We start from the raw sequence: 19,012 nt of genomic DNA on the forward strand, positions 1-19,012 counted from the left end.
AGAACTAAGTAAATGATTTTAATTTGATTTAAATTCAATTTAAAAAGTACATTTTTGGGGTGTGATTTGAAAAACCTGTGGAAAAATTAGGGTTACACAGCCAGTGTGTCCATGGCAGAGATGAAATCTAAGTCTTCCTGCCTTGAAGGCAGGCTGTCTCCAATGTCACGTGAGTCCATGAACACCTTAGAGGACAGGGACAATTTTTGCCTTTCTTTGCATCCCCAGCATTTAGCATAGTGCCTGCTACACAGTAAGTGCTTAATAAATGCTTGTTGACTTCACAACACCTCTCTTATAAAGGTTACCAAAAGTAAATGTAAAGCGAAAACCTTCCTTCCCATCTTGATTCATTCTCAGGACTTCACCTCCCATCTTACAGGTTAAGTACAAAAGGCAGCAGCAATTGTGCTTCATGAGCCTTTCCACATAAAACCTCACAAAGGAAGGGGAAAAAATGGTAAAAGGATTGGGAATACAACTTTCTTACAGCAGGTTTCTGAGGTCTGAAGACTTCTTTTTTCTCTTCAGGCTTTTTTGTTGCATTTTCATGGCGCTGGGATGGTGAACCTTCTGATTTTGATGATGCTGTCAAGACCAAATGCCAGAAATAAGAGGGAGAAAAAGATACATATGATTATTCTTTAAATTATATCATTGACACCACACTCCCAAAGTATAATACAGTAGCCCTAAGGTAAACCTCATCCAGCTTCTCACTGGACCACTCCCTACTACCTAATTATTTGACCAAAATTGACATTCAACCAGGAAGATTCCCCTCATCCCTCACTCTAAGCAGGTCTTCTTTCCTCAGGATACTCTGCCTTCATATTCATGTTCTACAAGTCCTCAAAGAGGACAGAGATGAAACTAACCCCTTGCCTGTCTTTATAGCACAGGGAGTTTCAGTAATAATTTTTTTCCAAGTAAATTAAAATTAAAAATAGAAATTATGAAAATCTTTAGTAAAATAATACTCCAGGATATAAAAAATACCCAAAAGGAAAGTGAATGTCTTTTTTAGGAAGAAGAAAAATAGAGAAATGGAAAAAGTAGAGACAGGAAGTCGTACATCTCACTCTGAAGCGTTCACCAGATCCACTCTGAGAGCCAGGATGGGACCCTGGCTGTGAGCCCGAATTACTTGAACCTGAAGAGCTACCACTGCCAGGTCTTGGCACCAGCTTTTCTACCCTCTCCCATAGCAGTCTGGGTTCGATATTGCTATTTGGAAAGAGAGGGATGCGGGGGGTAAAGGGTGGTAGACAGAAAAAAGTCAATTTCATTAGGTCAAAATGCAGCGATCCAATCATAAACATAAATCAAACTATACATTTAGCTCTTGGTAAGGAATTGATCCAAATCACTTATCTAGAATATTGTTAGTATATCTTTTCCCCCCCTCTCATATTGTATTTACTTTTTAAATTATAATAGACATTTATTTAAAGTTTTGAATTCCAAATTCAAATCTCTCCTTCCCTCTCTGAAGTGATAAGCAATCAGATATAGATTATACATATGCAATTACGTAAAACATTACTATATTAGTAATTTTGTCCAAGAAAACTTGAATAAAAGAAAAAAAAAGAAAGTGAAAAACAGCATGCTTCAGTGTGTGTTCCATCAATATCAGTTTTTTTCTTTGGAGGTGGATAGTATGTTTCATCAATAGTTCTTTGGGATTGTCTTGGATCATTGTATTGCTGAGAATAGTTAAGTCATTCACAGTTCTTCATCAAACAATATTGCTGTCTCTGTGCAGAACGTTCTCTTGGTTCTTCTCACTTCACTATTTCATACAAGTCTTTCCAGGTCTTTCTGAAATCATTCTGCTTGTCATTTCTTTTTTCTTTTTGGTGCTGCTTGTCATTTCTTATAGCATAATAATATTCTATCACCATCACATACCACAGTTTGTTAAGCCATTCCTCAATTGATGTGCATGCCTTTGATTTCAATTCTTAGCCACCACAAAAAGAGATGCTATAAATATTTTTGTACAAATAGGTCTTTTTCTCTTTTGGGGGATGTCTTTGGAATACAAACCCAGAAGTGCTATTGCTGAATCAAAGGGTATACACAGTTTTATAGCCCTTTGGGCAAAGTTCCAAATTGCTCTCCAGAATGGTTATATCAGTTCACAGTGGATTAGCATCCCAGCTTTCCCACATCCCCTCCAACATCCAATATTTAACTTCACACTCTGAGAGGTGTGAAATGATACCTCAGAGATTTTTTGATGGGCATTTCTCTAATCAATAGTGACTCAGAGCATTTTTTTATGTGATTATAGATAGCTTTGATTTCTTTGTCTGAAAATTACCTGTTCATATCTTTTGACTATCAATTGGAAAATGATTAGTATTTTTATAAATCTGACTCAGTTCTCTATATAATTGAGAAATGAGGCCTTTATCAGAGATATTTCTTTCAAAACTTCTTTCCCAGTTTTCTGCTTCCCTTGTAATCTTGGTTACAATAATTTTGTTTGTGCAAAAGCTTTTTAACTTTATATAATCAAAATTATCTATTTTACATTTTGTGTCATTCTCTATATCTTCTTTGGTCCTAAATTGTTCCTCTGCCCCAAAATCTGACAGATAAAAGATTCCACACTCTCTTAATTTGCTTATGTTATCACCCTTTATGTGTTAGTCATGTACCCATTTTGACCTTGTTTTAGTATATGATGTGAGATGTTGGTCTATACCTAGTTTCTACCATATTGTTTTACAGTTTTCCCAGAGGTTTTTGTTCCAAAAGCTTGGATCTTTGGCTTAATCATATAGTAGATTATGATGGTCATTTACTAAAATGTAAATGGTGTATATTCTATCCCACTGCTCTACTTTACTTCTTAGCCAGTATCAGATTATTTTGATAATACTCCAGGATACTTTATAATACAGTTTGAGACCTGGTACTGCTAGACCACCTTCTTTCATATTTCTTTTTATTAATTCCCTTGATCTCCTTGAGCTTTTGTTCTTCCAGATGGATTTTGCTATAAAATTTTTTTTTGATAGTTTGATTGGTATGGCAACTAAATAAATAAACCTAGGTAGGATTGTCATTTTTCTTAAATTGGCTGGGCCTACCCATGGGTGATTAATATTTTTCCAACTGTTTAGGTCTGACTTTATTTGTGTGAAAAGTGTCATATAGTTCCTGGGTTTGTCTTGGCAGGTAGACACCCAAGTATTTTATATTGTCTACAGTTATTTTAAATGGAATTTCTCTATCTGTTGTTGCTGGATTTTGTTGGTAATATGTAGAAATGCTGATGATTTCTGTGGGTTTATTTTGTATTTTGCAATTAGTATATCTTAAGAGCAAGGAAGCACACCAAATTCTTTTCTACTTTCTATCCCCCACTTTAGGGAAGAGAGGAATGACATTATAGTACTGGTATTTTAAGAAGAAGAAAAGGGGGCGGCTAGGTGGCGCAGTGGATAAAGCACCAGCCCTGGATTCAGGAGTACCTGAGTTCAAATCCGGATTCAGACATTTGACACTTACTAGCTGTGTGACCCTGGGCAAGTCACTTAACCCCCATTGCCCCGAGAGGAGGAGGAGGAGGAGAAGGAGAACAACAACAACAACAACAACCCTATGTAACATAATTCAGACCAAAAATTGGTAGCAAGGCAATTGCTGATGATGGTGTCTACTATTCTCTTAAAGTCAGATAGAAGAGGCAAAAGAAAGCAGGTTGGTAATGAAACTAAGGTATTATTATGTGTTAACTGATAGTGATTTTTGTTCCTACTAGTTCTTAAAAACATGAGTTTTAATTTAAATACAGATTGTACCCCTTACTATAAGAACATATGTGACCTTTAGAAGGCAAGTCCCTTAACCTGTCTGGGTCTCAGGTTCCTCACCTGTAAAATGAAGAGGCTAGACTAAATGGCTTCTGGGGTCTCTCCCATATCCTTATCATATGCACTTTTATCTTTTCTTTCTTCTTTCCTATTATTCCTTATCTGACTTTTCCTTTGGATGTTTTAGGCTCTTATTGTGGCTAGCAGGGATTCTGCTTAAGTCCAGTGGTGGTACCAAATGTTAACACAAGGCTAGCTAGGTCCTTAGCTCACACTGGAGAATGGAGTGTGGGAGAGAGTGAAAAGGAATGTGGTTATGATAGTCAAAGAACCATTAGGTGTTAGTAGTCTTACAACACCCCGATTTACTGACTGATCCCCATTTAGAATCAAGGAATGGGGTCTTACCTGATACAAATTATCATTTTTCATAAAAGATTTATCAAAAGGACCGAAATTAAGATCTGTTAACAGATCTGAACTTGCTAATGTTTATCTTATTCAACTGAATCCAACAAACATTAAGCCCTGAGAGCAAGTGTTTCAAATCTGGTCTTTGATACTTTGAGCTTATGTGGGCTTCAATAAGGCACTTAACCTTTATGTGCCTTAAGTGACTTTCTGGGATTTATTTTATCTGACAGATATGAGCTGGGAGGAGGTGTTACCACTCTGAAGAAATCACAGATCTTTTGCATATTCACGGGAGTCAGCACAATGCTAAAGCCTAAGGTCATGGGTTCAAAAATGAAAGAATTTCTTCCCATATGGAATTTATAATTAAGTAGGGGGACAAAGTTATATAAATCATTATAAATACAAGTTAGAAGGTCAAAGGACAAGTGAGTTTATGAGATATTCAGGGAGGGAAGGATCACATCTCAATGTGGAGGACAGCAGAAGGTTTTGTTAAGGAAGTGACATGTGAGGTATCCCTTAAAAGAAGAGAAAGATTTCTGAAGGACAGAGTGGGTCCCAAAGATGCTGAGACAAGAGATAGCAGGATGACATCAAGAGCATCCATTAATTAGTATATCTAGCTAGAACACAAAGTATATTAAAGGAAGGAATACAAAATGAGGCTACAGAGACCTTTTGTTACCAGAAAGACTACAGATTGTTTCTGCCATTCCTACAATATAATTTGATACCTACTACTGAAATCACACAAGGGCTTTATGAAAATTATTTTATTTAAAACCTCACCAAAAAAAAAATTCAAATTCTATTACTAAGGGCCTATATAGGACTGAGAAGCCAACACTGATATCCCATGATCTATAAACATACTGAATTATTTTTAAGGAAAAAACCCCTCTTTATTAATGTTAATGATATTCAAATCCTCATAGGCTATGCTCAAAATCCTAGAGAAACATATGATGAAAGCATCACAATTTCCTTACATGGGTATATACCAGGTTTGCTAAGACTGGGTTAACTAGGCATTGACTAAGGTAGGTGGATGGTATAGTATAACTAGCATCAGGAAGATCTGAGTTCCAATTTTGGCCTCAGAAACTTACCAGCTGCGCAACCCTGGGCAAGTCATTTAACCTCCATCTGCCTTAGTTGTATGGTGGTGCTGTATCTGTATTTTTATTATGTAATGTATTTGTAGCAGCTATATTTGTATTGCATTTGCAAAGTGCTAAATATATGCTAGCCTCTATTGTTATTATTTGTTGTGTCATCATCATCATCATCATCAAGTTTCCTGCATTTTATTACTCAAAAATCTTTAATGGCTCCCTACTACTTTTAGGATAAGATACAAAAGCCTCAACCTGGCATATAAAGGTTACTATATACAATCTGGCTCCAACCTACCTTTCCAGTCTTATTTTATATAATGCTCCTAAATGCATATCCCGGCACTCTTCTAGCTCTTCCTCATATATGACATGCCATATCTCACTCCCATCATTTGTACAAGTAATTCCCTCATGTATGGACTGTAACTCTTTCTCATTTCCATCTTATTGTATCCTAGTTTCCTTCAAAGAACAGGTCAGGGTCCACTATCTACACAAGGCATTTCATAATTCCCCTAATTATCAGTACTCTCCCTCTTGAAATTATTTCAAATTACGTTGTATACATTTAGTATCCTCCTCATTCCCACCCCCAGCCCAAGAATGTAAGTTTTTTGAGGGCAGAAACTATTTTGGTGTCTTCTTTGTGTCTCCAGTGCCTAATACAGTGCCTTGTATATAATGCTTGAATAATTATTGCTGAATTGATTATTGCTTCCCGACTTGGTCATCATCAGCTAGGCCTTATTTGTGGTCCCTCTATTCCCATTCCTATACTGAGATTCAAAACACAGAAGTAGTCACTTAAAATGATGGGCAAATGGAACTTGGAATAAATATTCCAAACAAAGATCAGTGCCCTAGATTTTTGCTCCTTTCTGAGCATTTGACACCATTCAGCAGTGCTAGGGAGACATTAACCCTTTGTTTTTAGTTTCCTCCTCCCATTCATGCCAAGTTAGCAATGGTTTAATAGTCATTTTATAACTATTAAAATGACAAAGTGGTTTCACGGGTCTCCATTCTCTGTAGAACCATCAATTATTGAGGAGAATAATATCAGTTTTTCAAAGAAGCTTTTCTTTCTCCAGAAACAGTATTTGTTTAGTCCAGAATTCACATAATGTATTCTCCACTGTGCTATCCAAAAGGCAACATGAACAATGTAGCAACTGTACAAGAGAGTAGAGCATACCTGACCCCCAATACTTATTCTTCCCTTACCTTGTAGAGTTTCTTTGACCTGCTTGGTTATTTTGCTGCCCACTGCCCTGCAGTGGAGAATCACGGCGAGATAAAACAGGAGAACGGGATGTTGTTCTTACAGGTACCTTTGGTAGAGAAAGGTGGACAATTACATTACTGAAAAAAGGGGAAAAGCTATCCCCACCAAAGGATGCATTTAAATAATTTCTAATCATGTTACCCAACCTGATAAGATGGACCCAACCATCCCTTTTCCCCTACTCTTAATAAAGCTTCCTCTGGTTCCCCATACATCCGCATCCAATGAGGAGGACAGAGAACCTTGTCTAAGGCACCTACAGAGCCAACACAAACATTCTCCCTGTGTATCTGACATTTAAAAAGAATATGAACTGAACTTCAGTGGCAGGGAACACATAAAGCATTTTGCTGAGATAATGTGAGAACCAGGAAAAAAAACGCTCAAAAGAACTGAACAATGATCCACACATGGGTCAGCAGGAGGGAGAGGCTAGCAGAAAGCAAGGAAATATTCAGAAGAAGCAAATTCCAAGTGGAGGGGGGGGGGGAAACTACCCAAATAATCTTCTTTGTTTAATTTCATCATTCTATAATGAAGAAAATTCATTCTGCATGATGAAAAAACAAAAATATCTTTTGGAAAGGAAAATGAGAGAATTTTCCTATGATTTGAGGATCCTACCATTTGAATTAATTTTTCTTTGAAGTCTTTTCCTGAACATTTTAATGTTTTGTTAATAGTGTAAAACAAATTACATAGTTCGAGTATACCATGATAAGGCATCTGCCAATGCAGAGGCTACTTACGTTTAGTCTAAAAGCCTTTTTCTTGTGAGCATTGGCCTTAAATCACTTTTGCTACAACTATCGTTGGCTAGGCACAACTGCCTATCTTTGAAGTCCCTCCCCACAGTATAGACCCTTCTATTAATTTTCACTGCCCCATTAGCTCTGGTGAAGAGTCACCACACCCTTAAAAAAATGTATCCATCTGTCTTTCTACTCCTTACCCTTGGAGGCACCTCGTCACTGTCTGATCTAGACCAAGCCTTTTGGGTGGGATCGGGTACCTCCGACTTAGAGTCAGAACACTGACTTAGCACCTCACTGCGTGAAGGTGGACATGGGTCCTGAGAACGAAGATGGTGATGTGCAAATTTGGGAGGAGAAGGGTCACTGAAGGAATGGGATCTCGAGACAGGGGAAACATTGTTCTTGAGAGATGCCAGATGGGACCACTGTACCTTACGAGAAAACAAAACACAAAACATTCAATGCGTTCTGCATAAAACTGGCTTTCCAGTCAACACCAAATCCAAAGCAAAGAGGTGGCAACAAAGGACATGAAAACTAGATATGGTGGAAGGCAAGGCAAGACGTTCATCAGAAAAGAAAAGTAATCCAGGAAGCACAACATATAGAAAAGTATCTGGGCAATAAGATCAGGTAATTGTGACAGTCTGGGTCCCCATGCATATCTAGAGAACTACAGTTTTAACGGACCAGAGTACATGCACACACATGTCAAAGTAGGGGGGGCAGGAAAGGATGGAGGAAAGAGAAATCAGAAGATAAAGACCACTGCCGAACATGCAAACCTAAATATATCCATCTTCACATTACCTGCTAGATTAAATTTCAGACACAATTAGCAAAGAAATAGCACATTCATATTAAAAAATTAAAGACAGGTGCTTTATGACATTACAATCCCAGAAAAGTTCATTCTAAAAACAATAAAAAACCCCAACTTTTCAAAACACTGTCCCAATCTCTTCTTCATCACCCTTCTGTTTTCAAATAATTATGTCCCTAAACACCCCAACCCAGTTTTGCAACATGAGAAATGTGGCTTCTTTAGGAATATGGAGTGCTATTTAACTTTTTCAAAGTTTAAACTTCTTATATTTAACATTTTAACTAATACTAGTGCTGCAGCTAGTTTTTTTTGTTTTGTTTTTTAGGGGTTTGGGGGGGGCATAACTTAGAAATATGACAATTATTAATCAGCTGGATTTAACCAGTTACTACAAAATTACATAAAGGAATGCTAAGACAATACATGAAAAGGAGGGGCAGAAAAACCAAACTTATTATATCATCTTTATGTATATAAGCATAAAAAGCCTGGTGGTAGGCTACATGTGTTTCACATAAGGTTAACAGTACTACCTACATAATACCCTCATCATAAAAACGAGATTCATATGATGACAATTTTCTAAATTCTCTAGAAAATTGTGGGGTTTTTTGATTTTCTGGAAAAGGTACTATAAAAATCAAAATATAGATATTATGAAAAAAACCAAACAAATAATATCCTATAGATGAGTAGATTTCCTAAGTTTCACATCTACAAGTAACCAACCTAGTGTATTGTCTTAGAGAAGAACTATTTTTGTGTAAGAAGGACAACATAGACTGCTTTTAGGAAGCACTCTAAATAGAAGGGAGGAAAAGTTAAACCAGGGAGCTTGCTCCAATTTTCCAAATTCCAGAAGTGACCATGCATACACAACATAATGACTCTAAAGGTTTCCTTTCCACAGTTAATAAATCTTCATGACTTTAGGAAAATACCTTTCCATCCTCCTCACTTTCCATTTTACCCACCCTGGAACATAAGAGCACCAAAACACCCTGGCCAAGTGCTTCCTGACACTGTGTACAGACAAGCTAAAGGTCCCAGTGGCTCCTGGATTATACTTGAGGAAATTTCTGTTGCTTAGTACTCAAGTGGTATATTCCCTACCATACTAATTATAATTGTTCTCTTTGAGAAATTCTCATTCTTTCCCTTTCTGATATTTTCCTTTTCTTATTTTCTTTCTCCTTCCCTATTTAGCCTATGATCTACTAATGAGGCTAAGGGAATTTGCTTAGGCTCTGTAACTTACTGTGCATCCAAAAAAAGAAAAAGAAAAGCATTCCTTCCCCCAATGAAGAAACTTTTTGTCCCTCCCTCTTAATTCCTTAGGTTCAATGCTCATATCCTGGGGATCACTGCCACAAATGAATGCCTGTTATAGAATTCTGTCATACCCATCTGAAATCTTAAAACGAAACTCTGCTATAATTAGGACATTCATTTAACCAATGCAGACAGAAAAACTGCATGAGACTTCTACCTGGTCCCTAATGTATTTCTTCAAGCAGATCCTTACAAGATAGTGGGATCTATTTCTGGTTCTGTTAGGATTCTGGCTCTCTAGGGCTCTAACAAAATGAGCTCTTTCATTCAACATGAAGCAAGTTGCGTGCTCCCCATATCAGTTAGTATTCATATTCCTGTCTTCCCCACAACTCAACACAGACAAATGATGTACAAGCAGTGTTGGCAAACAGATATCCTGCAGTAGCATTGCAAAGCAGGAAGCAGGGTCACAGGCCCGATACAGGTGAGCATTGCTTCAGCTTCAAAAGCAAAGGCAAGATGCAGGAAGAAATCTTTTGTTCTAAACTTTAGAGTAAAGATGATAAAATCTAATACAATCTGCCTCTTCTCTTGACTTCATTATTTCTGCCAATGGCAAACTTACAAGCTTGAAACCTTAGGGCCATCACAAGCTCGTCCCTCAACCAAAAAGCTACTACATCTGACTTTTTCTACTTATTTGTCACACCCATCCTCTTCCATGCTTCGATTCTCAGTGCCACCAAGCTATCAGAGGACCCCATTTCCTGTAGCTTGGACTACTGTGATAAAAGCTTCTACCTGTTCTTCTTACCTCCCTCTAGATTCTCATACCTCTAATCCATCCTGGATGCTGCTGCCAGAGCAATATCCTTTTTTTTGGGGGGGGGGGGCATGGGAAGGCAATTGGCCTCAACCCCCCACCCCAAAAAGAATATTTTGGAACACAGATTCTCCTGACTCCAGGGCTGGTGCTCTACCCACTGTGCTCCCTATCTGCAGCTCTGATCCTTTGGTGGCTTCCCACTACCCACTAAATAAAAGTTCTACCTCCTCAAATCCTGCCTCTGGCCTGCTGATTGGCTGTGTAACCCTAGGTATGTCCCTTTATTTCTGTCACAGTCACAGGATCACAGATTTGAGCTGAAAGGGACCACAATGGTCAGAATCCAACCCTGATCATTTTACCAATGAGGAAAATGAGACTGAAAAAGGTTAAGGGTCATGCAGCTATTTTTCTTATCTATAAATGGTAAAAAACTTCTGTCGCCAGGATGTTGTAAGAGTCAAACAAGGTAATATATGTGTGTATGTATTTTTTTTTTCCTGGTGAGGCAACTGGGGTTAAGTGACTTGCCCAGGGTCACACAGCTAGTAAGTGTTAAGTGTCTACGGTCGGATTTGAACTCAGGTCCTTCTGAATCCAAGGCCCGTGCTTTATCCACCGTACCACCTAGCTGCCCCAATGTATGTATTTATAAAGCACCTTGCATTCCTTAAAGTAAAACCTAAATTTCAACTGATGCTATCATAAAAGGGCCTCTATGATTTGGACACACCCCAAGTTTTCTAAAATTATTTTCACTATTCCCCTTCAAAAACTGCATTCCAGGCAAACTGAAGTATTGACATTCCTGGAACACTATCTAAAATTTCCTATCTGCATGTCTTTGTTCATGATGCTTTTAGTCTCTTCTCTCCTGGCTTGCCTATGAACATCCTATACGTCCTTATTTCAAGGCTTAGCTCAAATGCTATCTCCTCTCCCAGGGCACTCTTTTTTTTTTTTTTTTTTGTGAGGCAATTGGGGTTAAGTGACTTGCCCAGGGTCACACAGCTAGTAAGCGTTAAGTGTCTGAGGCCGGATTTGACAGGTCCTCCTGAATCCAGGGCCAGTGCTCTATCCACTGCACCACCTAGCTGCCCCTCCCAGGCCACTCTTGGCTCCCTATAGCCAGAAGTTATCTTAGTGAACACAAACCTTGGTACCTCTTTTCCCAAACTTTCAACATCATGCTTTACACTAATACTAATCCCACTAATACATATCCAAGTCTCATCTTCCCTCCTAGACCAGACTATAGGCTCAATAGAGCTTTTGCTTATTCATCCTCATGTCCCCTACAAGCACCCTGCACAGCGATGGTCTAATGTGCAAAGTGTTTAACAATTATTTGTTGTATAAATGTTGGCAGCTAGTGGGGTTCTTTTTAAAAGAGCTCCCCTACCCGACCCCAATCACATGTATCTCCCTTTTCAAACCACCCTTCTGTTCATGCTCACAAACTCTCTAAGTGGCCGTGAAAACAATCTCCATTCCACTACAGAACAGAGGGCAGTTCTAGAGCTTGGTGAGACAGCCAAACAGGTCCCCGGGACCCGACCAAACTTCCTGCTGCTACCTGTGGTTCCACTGGTCTCTGGAGTGCAGGGTGTACGGACTCGGAGTTGCCATTGGAAAAAGACTCTGATCTTGAAGGCACTGGTGGCTCCAAAACTTTGCCTGTCTGCTTAGACTGCGCTTCAGGGGAGCCTTGGTTAGTTTTCCTAAATCTATCTTCCACCTGCATAGAAGACATAACTCACTGTTAGTGAACTAACCCATAGGGACCTCCTAAGTCTTCGGCCTTTCATGAGACCTTTTTAATTGTCCTTGGCTATTAGAGAAGGCAGAGCTGGAAAGTAGCAAAATAAAAAGCAACATTAGGATTTGCTTCAGGAAAACGAAAACATTTTTTGAAGATGAAAAAGTGAAGACTGTTGAGGTTTGTTAGTACAAGGTAGCCAAAAATCATTTTCACGGCTAGCTGCAACTAAAGCACATTTCACAGAAAATAATGTTGCATATTCTGCTAGGAAAAACAATAGCAAAACAACAAACCAGTCCTTTTTCATAGTCCTCTAAAAACTAGCATAGCTATCATTGGCTACAGGAGACCAGGCCCAGAGAGTCTAAACAGATAATTAAGGAGTTTGGGATGTTTTTATGAGATTATGGACTTAGTCTACATGAGAAAATGCACACTGCAAATGTCTTCTCTCCTTGAGTCACTTCTAAGACTAGTGCCTTCCTTCTGTGTTGTCTAACATTCATTAACTTCACAGGATTAGGACTATCTGAAAAACTCATAAAGCATATAGCACGAGTCCAAATTTCCGTATCCCTGAAATGTGGTAATCCATGACTACCAGCTAAAAAGCCAACCAACATACCTGTAACATATCTTTGGTCTTCTTCCCACCCCCATTTAACCCCTGCCACCCTTCCTTTAGAAGGGGTTTATAAAAACAAATCTATTCAAACTCTGACTATAAAAAAAAAATTCTAAGGATGATTTGGCTGTATCATTCCCACTTCACATTTAGTTTGTCTGTCTGTCTGACCTTTAATTTATCTTTCAACTGAAACTTGCCACTGAGGCAGTGGCAGAATCCTGCAAAGAATGCTGGCTTTGTTTCTGACTAGCTGTGTGACCTCTGACAAATCACTTCAACCACCAAGTGACAGTTACCTCTCGAGCTCTTTCAGCAGGTTCATAGTGAGGTTTAGTTTCAGGGGGATGATAGCTTTGTTTATTCCTTTCTTGCTGCTGTTGCTGTTGCTGCTGCTGCTGCTGTTGCTGCTGTTGCTGCTGCTGCTGCTGCTGCTGGTGATGCCTCCTATGGTCATGCTGTAAGGACAGGAGATATGCTTGCTCTTGCTGTAACTGCCTCTGAAGTCTCTCTGCCTGTCGGTGTTCTTCCATCTCCCGCCATCTGTATTCCTTTAGGAAGGAGAGAATGGTCAAAGCAACAGGATGTTGTTAATCTATCAAGTCCTTGGAGGGGAAATAGACCACCTATTTTTTTTTCCTCTCCTTTCATTCATTTATTTATTTATTGGTGCAGCAAAAGACAGGGATTTTTATATGGCATGGTACCTGTAGGAAAACCTAATAGAATGTTGCTAACCATAATAATTATTGACTTGTTAGGACCAAACTGCCTTTTCCCCCAAAGGTAATGATTTCAATAATGATGCTTTTAGAACAAAGACTGAATATGTAACAATACTAAACCAATGCCCCCAGTTAACTTTAGGTGGCCTGTGCTTGGAATCCGGAACATTAAGCACTCTAAGTTCTTTCGATGAAAGCCAAGGTCTGCGCAAAAAAAAAAAAAAAGAAAAGAAAAGAAAAGAAAGAAAAGAAAACAACAACAACAAAAAAAACGACCACCAAACAGTACAACTTATTGAAGTAAATAAATAAATAAAGCCCTCTTCTGGCTATGCCCAAAGCAGTGTGACCACAGAGTCTTCCTCTCCGTGTTGTGCCTGTCAACCCACTACACTAACAAAAATGGCCATTTAATCAAACTCCATTGTTCATACAGTGAGCGCAGCTGTGCCCAACTGGGGATGGGGGGAAGGGGGGAAAATCCTGGGCCTGGCCGGATAAATGAACCCTAAAGCTACGGAACAAAACAGATACAGTGCGTTACCAGTAACATGGCCTGCTCCTGGAGCAGCTGCTGCTGAAGGATTTCCAAGTGCCGCTGCTCCTCTTCTAGCTGTCGCCTGATATACTCCTGTCACATAGAAATTACCCAGCAATCAATTTATTCAAAAGGAATGCATCAGAACCACCTGAGTGGAAAACACCAAGAACTACTTTCCCCAAACATCTTTGGCAACAGTTCACTTAGGGATAGATGCCTGGAAAAAACCATTCCATAAAGGCCTCAGTAACTCTTAAGACGGGCCACCCCCCAAAAAAATCCTATTTAGATGATTAAATAAGGACACATGATCTAGTGATACATGTAACACTGTGTATTTGTATACACATGTGAGTATCCAGATGAGACATGAATGATGGACTTTAAAAGAGCAGGAATTTAATTTATAAGTACAGCAAACTCTTGGTTATCTGGTATAGTTGGGAAACTGGGTGTTCTGGTTAAGCAAAACTTCTGGTTAATAGAGTTAACATATATATCATGCACAGATTATCCATTTTAAAGGCATAGAACAAAAACAGCAGTTAAACACTTCTGATCACATCTGTATCTTTTTTGAATGATTCTAAAGTCACATGGAAGTAGTTCAACAAATATAAATAAAAGTCATCAGCTTTTTTAATTTTAATTTTGCAATTTTAATCTCAATGTTCTTTATAAAACAATAAAAGCAGGTCTTCAGTGACCCTCTGGAATTTTCATTTGTTTTTTGACAAGGAAAGCCATTAAATTGTGAAAATTTTAAACACCTCCAAAATGTTTTTTTTTTAATGCTGAAATGCCTATCTTGGTGTTGCAAGTCCAGGCACAGTCATGCTATAATGAAAATATTAGTGCACTGAGAATGAGAGTTGGATTACTATTTCAACTCCACCAATGACACCTTCTGTGACATGTCATTTAACTTTTCTGGCTGTTTGTTCATCTGAGAAACGAGTGTAATAGTACCTACCCTACCTGACAGAATAATTTTGTGAGCTTCAAACAAGATAAAAGATCTTATCATGGTCTCATAGACTTAAGATTTTAAGGGGACTGTAGAGGTCATGTATTCTCCATTATTTTACAGATGAAGAATAGGAAAGTACTTTTAAAAATATAGATCATTTAATACCCTCTTTTCTAAATGAGAGACAATGACCTAACTTCCTACCCTGATAAAGGATATGGGTACAAGTAGCTGGGGAGGAGGGTAAAGGGATAGTGAAGGGTCATTCTGAAGCCCATAAGAATTCTTTTCATGGGAAAACACTCCCAGTTTGTGAACTTTTACCTATAGAGACTAATTTTCCCCAAGTTATGTTTTCATAGCTGTGCCCAAAAAGAGACTTTAACAAAAGAATGAGTTAGCTATGAATTCTGGCTGGTGAAGGGCTATGTGACTGTACACAAACTTCCTTAGAAAGTCTAACTTGATACAGCAAATACAAATGGAGTACACAGATGTCACTTAGTCCAGAAGCTTGCTTCTCCCAAGGACGCTGACTTAAACACCTCAATTCTGACCTGTCTTCCATGCTCCTAATCTCTGTATCCTTCAAATCCTCGTCATCCTCAAGTATACCATACGAAGGCTTACCACTGCCATAAGCAATGGCTAACATTCACAAAGAAATTTTGACACCGAACTAATTTTATTCTCTGATCTACACAAATTTAAAATGTCATCATCTTTTGACAAGGAGTTCACTCATACGTTCCCCTATCTTTATCACCTCAAAATAATTCAAGAAAATATATCTAAGCTACACACAAATCCTATTATGTATTCATCCACTGCACAAAACACAAATTTAGACACACAAACACATATGTACACAAGGCATGCTCCTTATAGCAAAGCCATCTTACTAACTTTTGTGCTAGAAAGAGAAATGCATCATGAAAGGGATATTGAGATTTTTAAAACTTTTCTTCTTTATAAGATGGAGGTGCAGAATGTATTCAATAAAATATAAGCACAACTAAAAGACCACTTCTCGCCCTGTATCTTCATTTAACCTAATGTTAGTCTGTAAGTATTTCCATCTAGAATACAGCAGCCAATCAATCTCTCAGACTACTGAAATGATCAGAAAGGTTATGTTGTTGAATTCTTTAAAGCCCCTAATTCCAAATGTAACTGACATTTCAAATCAAATGTACACGTAATAAATACCATGAACTAGTCACCAACTTCAAGCACAATGAAGGACAACAATAAATTTAAGCTTCAAGATTCACATGCACAAACAGGTTTTTACTAAATATGTGTGAAATGAATGAATGAGTGAGTGAATAAAAGTGCAATCTGACGTGCATGCAAACCCAACTCTTAACAAAATTTGAGGCATTTAAGTTTAGTAAACAAGTAGAGCAGTTGAATAAGCAAATTTGAAAGACACAATTAGGCAGGGTAAGTATTTCAAATATGAGTTTAGATCATTATTGGAATTATCTCTTCTCTTTTTCTAAAAGCAATTAAAAGCAAAGGAAGTTAACAGACAAAAAATTAGGGGACATAATGTTAGTGATCTGGTTCAAAACAATAAAATTCTGTAATAGAAAACAAATAATACCTTAACAACTAGATCAATCACAATCAAATTCCTGTTTCAGGAATTAATGGTCATTTCTAAATACAGTCATTAGTTGACCTCAATAAAATGCAAAGGCTAAAAAGTGACTTGAAAAAAACAGAGAAAAATTTTGCTGTTACTTCTTATTATATGTTCTCACTAATCATCCTACATAAGCACTCATCATAATACCCAATTTGCTACTACTGATTTCTAAAGCCCTTTGCCAATTTTTAAAATCAGCAATCTTTCAATGTAATAAAAGATCCATTATAATTAAGCCAAAAGAGTAGAGTTAATAATTAACTATAGTCATAATCTTGATTTATCAGCTTCTGTGACATACATCTAAGTCCTAAAGGCCATTTTCAGGTATCTTTTCTGGAGTAAATTACTATTCAGTAACCATTCAACTTGAATAACTAACAAGGACACTATAATTTTCATGCAGCTTTCTATTGTATTTATGAGTAATTTAACCCCCCCAAAAAACAAACAAAAAACCCAAACCACCAAAAGATTTCATTAATAAGCACTCCTTAGTTGTATTGCTTTATTCAGCATTATAACTTTCTCCCCTATTAAAAAAAAAAAAAGTCAAACCTCTTTCACCCCTCAAAAGACACCTCAAAAATAACTGTATTGTCACCTTCTTTCATGGCCTCACCTGCTCCCTTTCTACTCTCCTCTTCTCTTCTTCTGCCCTTCTTCTCTCTTCCTCTTCTTTCCGTCTTCTCTCCAAGTCCTCCAGGCGCCTCTTCTCTTCTTGTTCTCTCCTCCTCTGTTCACGCTCCTGTTGCCTTCTAGCCTCACGCTCTCTTCTTTGTTGCTGCAGAATTAAGTAAAATTAGATGGGTAGGCATTTGGTTCTTTGATGCTGGTTTTTGCTTATGTAGTAACATGGGATCAAATGAGATCAGCTCAATCACTGTCATGCCCGGTTAGCATGCTCACAGTCACAAATGACACCTGTAACTTCAAATTAACCTTTTCCCAATGTTGGACATAGAGGAGGTTAGAAGTGAGAGTATGTAAACAACTCAAGCAAATCAACAGGGACAACAACAAAGGGGCGGGGGGGGGGGAGGAGGAATCTTGAAAACCTTACAAAAAAACTTCTTCAAAAAGTCATTCCCCATTTCCTCTACTTCAATTAAAACATTCCTGTAGTGCTCAATCCATATCCCTGATGGTTCCTGGAGACACATATTTCCTTTTAAATACTGTCTCAAATATTGGGGCAAACTGGATCTCTACAGTAGCTCTTGGTCCAGTGGATTCCCTTAGAATAGAGAATACAAGAGCATCAAATCAAAACTGTTTTTACTCCTTAAGAGGGACTTTCAAAAAACAAATGGTAGTTCTTATATACCTCTCAGAATTATTACTACATGGAACCTCTTATCTCTGTTATTACTGGACTTGGGTAATGATTCTTTCTTGGTGGAAATTTTGTTCCAGATCGGGTTCCAATTTAGAAAACTCCACAATTTATTATTATTATTATTATTATTATTATTATTATTATTATTAGTTATTGTTTTATCATCATCATCATCATCATGTGCAGGGCAATGAGGGTTAAGTGACTTGCCCAGGGTCATACAGCTAGTTAGTGTCAAGTGTCTGAGGTTGGATTTGAACTCAGGTCCTTCTGAATCCAGGGTCAGTGCTTTATCCAATGCCCTGCCTAGCTGTCCCCCTTTTATTTTATTTTTTTCCTTAGAAAACTCCACTATTAAGAGGATTATCACCATTGGAAAAAAATACAAAAAGGACAATAAATGCATCCACTGCTAGATATACAGGGAATCTTAAGTTTAGTTGCTTAAGATTAAGTTTAGTTTTATGGCATACTTTAAGAGGATTGGGTTTGGAGATCTGGCTTCAAATACTGGTTTTACCATGACACACTACCTTGGAGGAAGGACAGTTTTAAATGCTAAATTTCACTAGCAAGACTAAAATATGTCTCGGTTGTCACTGCTAATTTTAAAGTATACATGAAAAAAGGATGTGAAGTTGGGAAGTCTCATCTTCCCAAGTCCAAATCTTCCCTTACACTTACTAGCTCTGTGATCCTGGGCAAGTCACTTAACCCTGTTTGCCTCAGTTTCCTCATGTGTAAAAATGAGCTGAAGGAGGAAATAGCAAACCAATATTTTTTGCCAAGAAAATCCCAAATGGGGTCACGAAGATTCAGACACAACTGAAATAACTGAACCACAAATGGAAAAAAAAAAAGGACACATTTAATAACCAGATGAAGAAAAAGAGAGAGAGAGAAAAAAGGGGGAGAAGACAAAAGAGAGGAGAGGAGCAAATGGTAGACCGTCACCAAAGATATCTTGAATGACACTCAGTAGAACTTGGCAACAATTACTGTTATTTGCTATTACTTTGTGGCAATAGTTTCTATAATGCCTAAAAGAAAGTTATGCAAACAGG

The 19,012-nt window shown here is 37.9% G+C and overlaps 1 protein-coding gene across 1 annotated transcript in view; it reads right to left on the reverse strand.

Annotated features, from left to right (window-relative positions):
• Positions 1-19,012, reverse strand: part of MAP4K4 (mitogen-activated protein kinase kinase kinase kinase 4) — a 289,640-nt gene that overhangs the window by 33,197 nt on the left and 237,431 nt on the right. The window contains 8 exon segments of the mRNA XM_043994116.1: positions 491-588; positions 1,076-1,227; positions 6,590-6,696; positions 7,603-7,836; positions 11,909-12,070; positions 13,019-13,270; positions 13,989-14,075; positions 17,232-17,393. Of these exon segments, the coding sequence (XP_043850051.1) occupies positions 491-588; positions 1,076-1,227; positions 6,590-6,696; positions 7,603-7,836; positions 11,909-12,070; positions 13,019-13,270; positions 13,989-14,075; positions 17,232-17,393 (1,254 nt within the window).

Source organism: Dromiciops gliroides, chromosome 3 (genome assembly GCF_019393635.1).
Source record: "Dromiciops gliroides isolate mDroGli1 chromosome 3, mDroGli1.pri, whole genome shotgun sequence".
NCBI classification, from domain to species: Eukaryota; Metazoa; Chordata; class Mammalia; order Microbiotheria; family Microbiotheriidae; genus Dromiciops; species Dromiciops gliroides.